The sequence below is a fragment of the Pteropus vampyrus genome, unplaced genomic scaffold (assembly GCF_000151845.1).
Source record: "Pteropus vampyrus isolate Shadow unplaced genomic scaffold, Pvam_2.0 Scaffold321, whole genome shotgun sequence".
Lineage (NCBI taxonomy): Eukaryota > Metazoa > Chordata > Mammalia > Chiroptera > Pteropodidae > Pteropus > Pteropus vampyrus.
In genome coordinates, this window is record NW_011889102.1 from 1,558,051 (window position 1) to 1,571,298 (window position 13,248).

Below are 13,248 nucleotides of genomic sequence, written 5' to 3' on the forward strand. Positions count from 1 at the left end.
AATTAAAAATGTGTTTCTTCCTCTCTTCTGCTTCCTCTCTTTTATTCCTTTCTTAATGTTGTTTCAGTTCACAAAGTTCCTGTGGAGACCATATGGTTTCTCAGAGTTAATTTAACTTTGGGTGGCATTTAATCATGTTATCACCCACTCATAATTAATTTCTATTTCTGGTCTATTGAAGAAATTCACAGTTAGGTGCCTTCTTTATGCTTTTGATTATTAACTACAGCTAAAATTCACTTTTTCTTTTTTTTCTTTTTGTTCTTTTTTTTTGGAAAAAGTGAATCAAATTTCTTCATTTTTTATAAGTATTAGTTTATTGTTTATCATTTCTACCTCTTTGATTCTGTCAAGTTTTAGTTTATGTCCTCAGTTACCTGATTTGGAGCTAACTGTAATAAATAGTTTATACACAATTGAAAATATAATTTAAATATAAGCTTTAGAAGCAGATTGACTTATGTTTGAATGCTAGCTTTACAAATTACTAAGCCTAAATTAGAACGTGCATACAATAGGAAAATTTAAAACAGAGACTGTTTTTCTATTAAGAAGTCTATGGAAGTTGCTTATTTCATAAATTTCTTAAATTTACATTGTTGCATCTGATTGCAACAGACTATGGCCAAATATACTGTTACAAATAACCCATTATAATGATATCTTCAGTTTCCCCAAGTAGACATTATTGCCATATTTGATTGGCAAAGTTTTAAAATTTTGTGATCTATTCCTAGCCAGAAACAACATAATATAAGAATAGAATTTAAAATATTAGGCCTTTTCAATAACATCTTTTGTTTTTGTTTTTTTACACCAGATAGTTTTGGATGTTGGTTGTGGAACTGGAATTCTTTCTATGTTTGCTGCTAAAGCTGGGGCGAAGAAGGTTCTTGGAGTTGATCAATCTGAAATCCTTTACCAGGCAATGGATATCATAAGGTATGTGCATTTTAAGGCTTGATTTAAGATTATTTTTAAATTTGATAATTAACAGCTTTTCTGGTCTTTAATAGCTGTCTAATGCAGACTCAAGATATTTGTCTTTTAGTAAAAATTCATTCCAGAATAATAAGATTTTAAGTTGGATTGAGCTAGACATGTTTGATATATAAATAAACTTTTCAAAGTTCTCATTGATGAAAATTATTTTTATATGCTTTTCTATTTTTCTAATTATGGCTATAAATATGCTAGTTAAATATAAAATTAGAAGTCATTGACATACAGGGTAATATTATATCTACAAAACTAAATATTTATATTGGTAGTATTCCTTTAGTAAACAGCGATTAGAGTAAAGACTGAGGGTTATTTGTTTTTTTCTATTTTGACAGTATTAGCCCTTGTACCTGCTTCAAATTAAAATAAGTAAATTCAAAAATGGCTACAAACAGGCAGAGTGGATTTAGTTTACCCCCTAAAACAACAATATTCTCGATCAATGATCAATTTTACAATTGGCTTATATCTTAGTGAAAAGGCCTTTATTTGAACTACAGTTTATAGAACTAAATCTCTTTAGCTGTGTACTTAACAAAAACACCTTACATTTGGAATTTAGGAATAATTTCCAGAAAAATAATTAATAGGAAGCTTCTCGGCAATTCTTTTTTTCCAGCTTTATTGAGAATTAACACATAACACTGTAAATTTGAGATATACAATGTGTTTGCTTTGATACATTTATATATTGCAAAATGATTACCACCATAGCATTATCTAACACCTCCATTGTGTCATATAACCATCATTTTTTTGTGTTAACATTTAAGAGCTACTCTCTTAGCAACTTTCAAATATATAATGCAGTATTATTAGCTGTAATCGCCATGCTGCATATTAGACCTCCAACAATGATTCTTAAACGATCCCACTGATACTTACATTCTGTTCTTAAAATTGATTAATATTGATCTTTTCTGACTGGTACACAATTTAAATATAGTGATGTAAAATGTTTAAATTTTTAGATTTTATCACATAAGAGGTATAGATTTGTGGTTAAGAGCACAAGGTGTGAGTTAGGCTTGGGTTCAAGTCCTTGCTCTACCACTTACTAGTTATTTGAACTTTGGTTAAATTATATCTAACCTTTTTGACACCTCAGTTGTTTCACTGTCAAAATGAAAACAGTGACTACCTCCATCTTGTTATGAGTAGGAAAAATAAGTTATAATTAAAATGTACATATAAATCTTTGGCATATTGCCTGGCATGTAGTAGGTATTCAGAAGTTAGCTATTGTGACTATTAACAAGTATGAAATTAATATTAATGAAAAAAATTACATTGACTTTGCTTAGATTTTTCATAGATAAAGTTTGTGGTTATTATTTTCGTATTGGAGAATATGCATATATGTTACATATATGTATTAGTTTTTTTAATAGCTTTCTCGTTCTTATACCATTAAGTGCATCACTTTTGAGTGCCCATAAAGAGCACCTTTATTTGCTTGTGCTTTGCCATCCAAACAAATATGAGAACCACTATCCCAAAGAAGAGATTGTTTCAGAAGATTACCAAAATTTTATTGTTGATAGTAAGATTATGGTAAGCTGTTGCTAATAGAAGTTCTAACCTTATGAAATGCCATATCCATATATGTATTAGTTTGTTATTTTTGATTTCTACAAAGCAAGACTAGATGTGCTCTTTTTTAAATTCCTTTATGCAAGAAAAGGAAAAGGACAGTGATAATACATTTTTTTTTTGTATTGTTTTGTTTGGGTTTATTTTGTTTCTTAGAGGCCGTGATTTCTAGTGACTTTTAAAAAATATGCTTATACAGTGTTCATATTCAAATTCATTGTGTATAAAATTTAGTGCTGGAGTGTGTTTGCATGAGAGCATTTATTGAAAATCAGCACTCAATTTTATATACTTCGATCTAATAATAAATATGGCTAACGTTAATTTAGTACTTTCTATTGTATTTCCTTTCAGGTAGGTACATTTACAGTATATTATTATCCTTATTATAGAGATTAAGGAATTGAGGCACAGAGACTAAGTAACTCTCCTTATTTGTAGTGGAGCCAGGTGTAGATTCAAAGCAGCCTGACTCGGTAGTCCATCCTCACAGCCAATTTACTATTGTTACATCTCCCTTTCAGTGCTTATAGGTCATGTATTAGTTGCATTCAGTAGTTTGCTTAGAACCTATAGAGTATGAAAATACTGCCTTTTTGTTTTGGATAAGTCAACGTACCATTTTGTCAGAGATGTTCTTTGCTTTTTTATATTGTGAAAGGATAGCTGTTTCCATAGTGTTAATAAGCATGTCTCCTTTGTCTTCCACTGGAAAATTTAGAAGTTACACTGTAGGGTGAACAAACCTCTCTTCTTCTGTTTATGAATATATGTATAAAAGAAAATGCAAGAAACAATTTATTTGTTAATATCTCCACAGTTTATTGGCACTGGCCCATTCTACCATTTGTGGAGGCAGCATAGCATACTTCTCTCAGCATTTGGAATCACATGACTTGATTTCTAATATTTGCTTTTTGACTAATTCGCTTTATAATAATGGGCAAATTACTTATAAACCTTGGTTTCTTCGTTCGTAAAATAAAGTTAATGAAAGTATTTACCTCGTAAAGTAGTTATAAGGATTGAATCCATTTATGGTGCTTTACATGTAACTGCTTACTAAATGTTAGTGGTAATTATAATAATGGTGCAATAGTGATATTTTTAGATTGACACCACTGCCTCAAATAATACTTTATATTTGGTTGGTTATATTTCTAAAATTCATTGCAGCTATCCTACAATCTCTGTTCTTTGTAAAACTTCAAATGTTAGCCAGTTTTATCCTTTAGTCATTCTCTTTCTTTGAAATCCACTTTCAACTTCTCTTATACTTGTCTATTATTGCATATTGGAGCTTTCTAGAACTATCATCAGTCAATGAAAACTCTTCCAATTAGCAGGTTGAGTTGTCTTTAGCTCTTCTGTGGCTGCTTTCTCTGTCAGAAATCTATACACAGCAGAATTTCTGTAAAACTCCATAAGCTTACATTTGTAAAAAAGCACTTTAAATTCAAAAAGGTGAATACTTTTAAATACGTGTTTTGTTATTCTTTTAAATGTATTCAATTTGCAATCCTTGAATTGTGTTCAGAATAATGATAAAATAATTTTTACCTCTTTATTTAAAAAAGAGATATAACATTTCTAAAGAAATGAATTTAAGTAGAGTAAGTTTTGGTTTTTATATAAATTGATATTTTAAGGTTTTAAGGTTTTTACCTCTTTATTTAAAAAAGAAATATGACATTTCTAAAGAAATGAATTTAGAATAAAGTTTTTGTTTTTATATAAATTGATATATATATAACACATCACACATAAGCATATAAATTATGTATATTAGGGCTTAAGAAGAAGATCAGGCTTGCAGTTCTGAGGTTGCAGACATAAATAAAGTAGAATATAGCTTTTCAAAGATGTTCTATTAGCAAAGCCAAATAGAGTACAAAATGATACATGGAAAGAATGAGAAATTGTTTCTTATTCTTGCTGTCATACTTCATACTCTACAACGAATGATTATTTCAGAAATATAAACTTACCTAAGTATAGCAAAGCTGTTCAATTACCAGACAATTGTATACTTTCAGGAAGCAAAGGTAGCTTCTGATAATATTTTTACCATTACTCTGGCTGCCTTTTGTTTCTCATTGACTCAGTCATGGAATAGCTCATTATTCAGACTTTCAAATGTTACTGCAGAGGAGTTTTCATAAGAAAGTTGATTCATCATATACAATGCAGTACTTTCAATCTCAGTATGACATTAATGATGCAATCTTTTATATTGCCTGTGTCTTGAATACTTTTAGAAATGAAACATGAAGAAAAGCTTAGAGAATATTTTGATGTGTTATGTTACATACGTGTCCTTCTCTAGATTCTAGGACAGGTGCTTTGTCTTTTTAATCTTTTTATCCCTAACATCTAGCCAAATGTCTGATACATGGGAGATGCCCAGTAAAGGTTTTAGAAGAATAAAATAACATGATTTAAAAAGTAGTGGTAATATTTATAAGATTTGGAACAGATCACAGAATACACCAGGATAAATTTTTGAAGTAAGGAATGTTCCTTTATATTTTGTTTCTAAATTTAATAAAAATAACATGGAATAGTTGAGTTAAAGCTGAAGAGAAGTTTGAACCACTGATAAGGCTAAAATGGTAAATATTTTTCTGCTCAAAAACCATAGAATTATAATGAAGATAATGAAATGATCAAGACACCTTACAAGGAAACTAAATTCATTTCTTCTCTCACCTTACCAACCCCTTAATTTCCGTCCACTCAGTGGTCCTGTCTTAGCAGTCCAGTGACTACCCACTAGTTCAGTGAGTGGTTCACTAGAAGAATTTATATGACTCAATATAAAGTTGTATTCACAGCAAAGACTTATTACAGCAAAGGATACAGTCTAAGGACAATGAGAAAAATATACCCACTGTTAAAGAGGTCATGCATAGGCTCCTGAGTAATCCCTCTTTCTCTGTAAGAGTCCCGCAAGAGGTACTTTTTTCTTTACTTTTGAACCTCAGAGATACATGCGAGCTGTCTCTACCCAAGAAAGGTTGCATGAGCCTTAGAGTTCATAGTCAAGTATGTGACCAGCCATGGTGCAAACCCATGTCAGATACCAGGTGCATATCAAGAATCTTCATGTTTATTTTAAACATGCTGTCTTACTGATTTAGCTTCATCCACATCTTCGGGCATATTACCCAGCAACTGTGTAAATGTTCAGGGGTTTTGTTATTAGAGTTTGATCAAGAATTATTGCCATGTTTACAGAGATAAATAAGAACTGAAAGAACAGCCCTACATTAACTCTTTGCAGAGGTCAAAATTGGAAACCTGGGGTTCATACTTGGCCATACTTCTCCTTTACCAATGTACCTGTTGGAGTCTTTTAAATTGAGAATCCTTAACGTTTATCAGATCCTTCCCTCTCCTACCATTGATATTTCCTAAACCCATGCCTTAATTCACATTATTATATTTCTCACCTGAATTAATGCATCTGCAGGTAACTAGCTCAGTTATTTGTTCTTTCTCTTGCCTCCCATAGCTCTCTGTCATTCATTCTCTCTGGTGCAGCCAAATTGATTTCCCTACCCAATTTTCCTCCCCTTTAAATAAAAAAGAAGGAAGGGGGAAAAAGATGTTTTTGCATTGCGAAGACAGAGGATAAAGAAGAAACGAAAAAATTCCCTGTGATCTTGGTATGGGAGATCACTATCAACATATTGGCAAGGCTTTTTAAAGCCTTAGTTTACAGGAGATGAAATATACGTAGAAATGTGAGCTTTACTAGAATATCAGCTCCCTAAGGTTAGGGATTTTTCTCTTTTTTGTTCACTTATATGCCCTAACTACCCTAAGAGTTACCTAGCACATAGTAGATATTTGGTGTGAATACTTAATGAATGAATAAATTAATGAATTTTCAAGGCCCAGGACATCAGATGTTCAAAGTCAAGTAAATTGTCATCACCAAAGCCTGAAAACCCATTGTCTCTTCTTGAATCCATATGATTCTTTTCATCATTTTATTTCACTGTATCAGAAGCTGAGTTGTTGCTATTTTTTAAACAGTGAAAAATAATGGGTTCTTTTTAATACTCTTCCTTGGTATTAGTAATGCCACAGCTACACACCTATAAACACAAATGTTACATTTAGGAGTGAAGCAGTTCATGGAATAGTCTTGTTCTGGTTCTGAGTCTGGGCCCTGCATTTGAAATTATCTGCTTGGTAGTATTTTTTTTCATGAGGTATACTCACATCTGCCCCCTGTTTCAAATGGTTATGGTTCTTTGTTTTTTGTTTACATTCATGAATGGAAGATTAGATTGTTTAATAACAGTTACTGGTATGGATTTTCTCTCTAAGGAGAGGGGAGGGAGATCTGCTCTGGTCACAATTTTTCCAATGATTTTTGAGTCCCATTTTCACTTCCACTTTGTATACCTCTTTACCCCTACCTAGGCTTTGTGTTGTGAAGAATGTCTCCCACTTCCACTATAATCTTCTCTGATGTGTACACAGAGTACTGGGTCCGTCTTCATAGGTTTACCAGTATGACTTAATTCCCCCTGTTCTCCTACTAAATTATCAGTCTTTGGTTCTTTGATATCATCTTCTAAAATCTCCTTGCATTTATTGATTTATCACATTTTGTATTACTTTATTGTCATTTCATTGTGCTTTGGGAACAAAAGAGAAGTATTTGTGCTTGGATTCCAAAGTGAATTGAAAGCAAAGTAATATTATAGCTTTTATATTTTTATTTCAGGGTATTCTTTTAGGTGAACTTTATAATCATTTGCCACTAACTTTCAGTGCCACTTACTTGATTAGTGTTCATTGTATGAACTTGCATGGTATTTATGATGTTAGTACCTCTGTCCCTGCTGGATTACGTTCTTCCTTAAGACCTAGACCATGTCTTGTATCCGAACATATTGGGCAGAAGTATATTACAGATTTGATCGTATGTTTCCCATTCTGAAAATCCTGAAAAGGCTCTTCGTTATCATTAAGTAAAATCTAGACTTCTTAGCATCACCTCTAACTACTTCCCAACTTTGTCACTGCATACTACTTCCTATTGCTCTAATCATACTCAACTATTTATAGTTCTTCAAATTTGCCATTTCTCTCTCTCTTTCTTTTTCTCTCTCTCTCTCTCACGCACACATGCACACACAAACACACACAGTTTGTACACACAGAGAAGCCGTCCTTTACCCCCATACCCATGTACATATCTGTCTTTTGGTTTAGCTCAAATGTCACTCACTCAGTAAGGGCTTATTATACGAGCTCCCATATTATCCTATACTCCTTTCTGTTCTTTCTTCCTTAGACCACATTTTGAAGTGCATGGACTATGTCTTTTATCTCTAGATGCCCAATATAAGATAATCATGATAATATACCTGTATCAGGAAATAAAAGTTACATTGCTACTTTTAAGAAAGGAAATAAGATAGAAAAGTGTTTGTTTTTCTAACAAAGTTTCCACTCAGAAAAATAGATAATTTCAATGCCTATTGGTTAAGAGGTTTACTTAAAATACCTTTTTTATTACAATGTTGTATTTCTTTAGATTAAAGCTATGCTAGTTTTTGTACAGCTATTTCCAGAGATAGAATTAATTTAAAATGCTTTTATACCGAAGTAAGTTTTAATGAGTGGCCACTTGAGAACAGTAAGTAAAATCTATAATTTTTTTTCAGATCAGATGGCAGTTAAGATGAACAATTTCAAGAAAGGTTATCTGCATGAACGATATCTGTTTTGAGCTGCTTTCATACAGAATTCCTGGGGATTATGGCCTTTGTCATTTTTTTCTGTTTATTTTCTGAAATCTTAATCTTTCCTGTTATATTTATATTTGAGCAAGTAATTACTGAGACAAATAGGATTATGACTTGTAGCAGACAATAAACAGCCTGAGCAGATGACCTCTTACAGAACACATCTTGTTCTAGCATGAGTATTCTGAAGATATTTCTAGGCAGTGGGAAGCTTGCTGTTTGTTTCTTTTGAAGTGTTTATAACTATTAAAGCCTTAATAAATATTTCAATAAATAGTAAGCAATTACAGCAATTTTACCAGAAAATAACTGTATTAAATATCTCTGGAAAAAAATAAAATGTAAGCATCCTTTTCTTTTTAACTTTTGTGTGAAATATAACACGCTTATTAAAAAGTATATGAAACAAATAATATACTATGCATGACTATGCATAATTAACAAGAAATAGAATATTACCAGCACTTAGAGTCCCACCCACCTCCATTTGCCTTTTTTCAGTGAGATGCTGTCCCTGCCTGGTTGAGGTAACCACTGCCTTGACTTGCATGGTAATCACTCACTTCCTTTGCTTTATTTTTTAACCACTTAGATGGGCATCCATTTAAGATAGTTTAGTTTACTCAACCTTGATCTTTAAATAAATTATATATTATGCATTCTTTTTGTCTAGCTTGTTTTGCTCAACCTTGTTTTTAGTGTGCATTCGTATGTTTAGTATTCATTCATTCATTTGTGTATAACTGTAGTTCGGTCATGTTTATTGTTTTATGGAATGCTATCGATGAATATATCACAATTTATCTTTTCCGTTCTCGATAGACATTTTGTGTTTTCCAGTTTAAGGCTATTATTTCTAATTTTGTTAGGAATTTTTTTTTGTATGCCCTGGTGCATACATCTGTGGAGTATATACTTGAAATAGAATTGCGGCTTTACAACATACATACCCTTAAATTTCCTAGATATTGCCAGACTGTTTTCCAAAGTGATTATACCAATTTATGCTATCATAAGTTAATAGTATATAACAGTTCTAGTTGGTATTGTCTACCTTTAAAAGTTTTTTCCAGTTGGTTGTTTAGCAGTATATCATTGCAATTTAAATTTGCATTTCTGTGATTGCTAATGAAACTGAACACCTTTTTATGTAATTATCAGCCATTTGGATTTCCTTCTCTGTGCAATATATGTTTATTTCTTGCTCAGGTTTCCTTTGAGTTGGTTCTTTTTCTTATTTATAAGAAATCTATATTTATAGGCAATCTATATTTTTTTAGATTTTAGTTTATAAGTTTTATGTAATGCAAAAGTCTTCTCTTATTCTTGCTTGCCTTTCACTCTCTTCAATGATATTCTTAAATGTAAATGAAAAGTTTCATGTAGCAGCATTTTCATTTATGAGTTGAGTAAGAAACCTTATGGAGATATTCTATATTCTCTGGTAAATGCTTCATAGTTGTGTGTTTTACACTTAAGTCTATTATCTACCAGGTATTGCTTTTTGTATGTGGTATGAAGTAGAGATCTGGTTTTATTTTTATTTTTTTTATAATCTCTTTAAATGATCTATTTGTCCCAGTCTCACTTATTGCAAAGACCATTCTTTGTTCTCTGCCTTGCAGTGTTGTCTTTGTCAGGAATCAAGCATCCATAAATGAGGCCAAAACTATACTAGTATACCAAAACTATACTAAGGCAGTAGAACAGAAAATTACAGGTCACTCCTCCATGAATATATATGCAAAGATCCTGATCAAAATATTAGAAAATTAATTGATCAAAAGGTAAGGTTTATCTCAGAAATACAGAGTTGGTTAAATATGAGAAAATCAACCAGAAAAATTTATTGAGATCACCTCAATAGCTGCAGGAAAAAAAGTTTGATAAAGTTCCAAATCCATTTAATATATCTATGTGTTAAAACTTATAGCAAACTAGAGCTAGAAAGAAATGTTCTAACATGATATAGAGAATCTACAAAAACAAAACCTACAGCCCACATCCTGAAGCATTGGAAGCATTCACATTAAGTTCAGTAACAGGGCAGGGATTCTTGCCATCACCTCTTCTAGTCAGCACTGCAAAGGAGATCCTAGACAGTACAGCAAAGCGATGAAAAGAAAGGTATAAGAATTGGAAATGAAGAAACAAAACTATTATTGTTCACTAATGTGTTTGCGAATACAGACTTCAGAAATAAAGTATAAGTAAATTATTAAACTAATAAAAATATCAAGGTGCTGCATACATAATTAGTACACAAAAATCAATTGTATTTCTATGAAGAACAAAAAAACACTTAGACACTGAAAATTAAAATATATCAAAATTATTGTTAATGTTTCCAACCTCCTCCCAGACAATGCAAGGACATTAAGTCAACTTTAATGGAAAATTCACTCAGTGAATGATTGTCCCCCAGTAAAGGCTGTGCTGTTTTAACTTCTTCCCCAGTCTGTGTTCTGACCTTGGCCAATATCTCCTTGCCATATATTTCTCAAGTATCTTTAATCTTACAACATATTCTGCAATAATTTCTAGAAAGAATAAGCCTGGAAGACCCTAATGACTGCCAGAATTCGAACCATCCTCTTCAAAGCTTGTTAATAATTCCTTAGTAGAAATCTTATTGAATTCCTTTTTAATAACATTTTTCAAAAGCCATCTAAACTACCCCTCTCAATGAGCTCGTTTTTGTTTCTTCCTTCTCTTTTCTCTTGTTGACACCCACTTTATATGTCAAAAACATCATGCAGTTCCATTCTTGGTAAATGAATAAGGCAACCAGGTACTACCTCCTAAATAGTCTCTTGGCTTCCCAATAACAAGATTACATAAAATACTCAAGAATTAGGAGTTGCTGATTACCACTTCTATCATCATCCCTGTTGATAATATTAAATCATGTTGTTAAGCAGTCTGAGTTCACTTGCACTCATAGCACACCTGCTGCTTCAGAGGACTGTTCTACTTGTGGGTTGGAGAGAGGCAAGAGCAGTTACCCCTTTTGGGATAGGTATACTACAGCCCAACTTTTATTCACTGTACTAGCTTAGTTGCCATACCACCAGGAAGCATCTGCTCACAGCCACTTAGGGGTTATCATCAACCCAAGTAATTCTACTCAATCGTGTGTAAAATAAGCAATATATAGTCTCGATTGTTTATCCATGCCAATAATGATTCACCAGACTTTTCCGATTTGTTTCTATAAAATGCCCTATCTCTATCACAAAATATTTTCAGCTCTCAGAAGTCCTCTGACCTTGTCCTCCATCTGTATTGTCTTTGGGGTAACCCATAGCTTTCAGTTCGTTATTTTCTGAGAGCATGCTTTATCTTCCCAGGTAGCCATATAAGCATAGCAAAGCCTTACTTAGATACCTTGCATACTCTGGGCCAGAGAGTGCATGCCTGATATAGGGAAGGAAAGACCAAAGCAGCTGCTTTAATGCCCCAGACTTCTCCCTGATTTGTCTGCACCTCTTAATTACCTGTATTTTAAAAATTATTTGTAAAGCCTGACATGGGGTATAATCTATTTTATGTGTCACATTTGACAGTCTGTTCCTTTGTATTCATTCACCCACATATATCCATTCTCTTTTTTCATTCCTTCCTCTTTCCCTGACTAGGGTCATTTTCTTCCTTCTTGAACATATTTTTTTTTTTAACATTTCCTTCATGGTGTTTGTTGATTTGAAATAGATTTTGCCTTTATTCTTAGAGGTGTTTGTCTCTGCCTATCGAATTCTGCTTTAGTATAATGGTCAATAAACTTCAGCCATGGATCAGTCACAACTTTTTGTAAAAAAGTTGGGACACAGCCATGTGCTTTTGTATACATATTGTCTATTGCTGCTTTCATACAACAATAGCAATTGAGTAGTTGCAGTAAAAACTATATGGCCTACAAGACTAAAATATTTATTATTTGGCAATTGAATAAAAAGTTTACTAACTCTTGCTCTTGTTCATTATTATTCCATTGTCTTCTGGCTTCCATTGTTGTGTCAAGAAGTCACTTGTCAGAATAATTGTTATTTCATTGAAGGTAATCTGTTTTTGTTGAAGGTGTTCTCTTTGTTTTTGAGTTTCTGAAGTTTTACTGTAATGCCTAGATATTTTAAAAATTGTTCGTCTTAAGAGTCATTGGATTTCTTTTGTCAGTGACTTAATGCTTTTTATCAGTTCTAGAAAATTCTCATCCTTTATCTCTTCCATTAGTTTTTCTGTCCCTTTTATTTCTTCTCTTTTTGGGACCCCAAAAAGATAATCTAATTCTATATTAGATTATCTCACCGTATTCTTTGTCTTAGCTATGCTTCTGTAGTGTTCTAAAGCAAGGATTGGCAAACCTACTCTGTAAATAGCCAGTAAATATTTTAAGCTTTGTAAGACACCTGTGGTATCTGTCACTTCTGCTGTCGATACTTCTTTTTCTTCTTCTTTCTTAACCACCCTAAAGCCTATGGGCTATACAAAAATAGGCCACAGGCTAACAGGCCATAATTTTTAAGTCCTTGGTCTAAAGATCCAATTAAAAGAGAGATTGGATAAAAAATAAGACCTATCTATTTTCTATCTTTAGAAAAAAAATTTAGTTTAAATATAAAATACTATAGGTTAAAAGTAAAAGAATGGAGAAAAACATATAAACACAAATCATTAAAACAACCGGAGTGGCTATATAAATATCAAACAAAGGAAATATTATAGAACTTACAAGGAATAATGAACATTTCGAAATGATAAAGGGATCAAATGATAATCTAATAATACTAAACCTATAATCAACTAATAAAATCTTCAGAATACATGAAGCAAAAACTGACAAAAGAGAAATACATAAGTTTCAAATCATTTTAGGAGATATCAATAC

The 13,248-nt window shown here is 32.2% G+C and overlaps 1 protein-coding gene across 1 annotated transcript in view; it reads left to right on the plus strand.

Moving 5' to 3' along the window:
• The window catches only part of PRMT3 (protein arginine methyltransferase 3), a 106,300-nt gene that overhangs the window by 14,655 nt on the left and 78,397 nt on the right, over positions 1–13,248 (plus strand). The window contains exon 9 of the mRNA XM_011377781.2: positions 821–942. Coding sequence (XP_011376083.1) covers positions 821–942 — 122 coding nt within the window. The remainder of the gene's footprint in view (positions 1–820; positions 943–13,248) is intronic.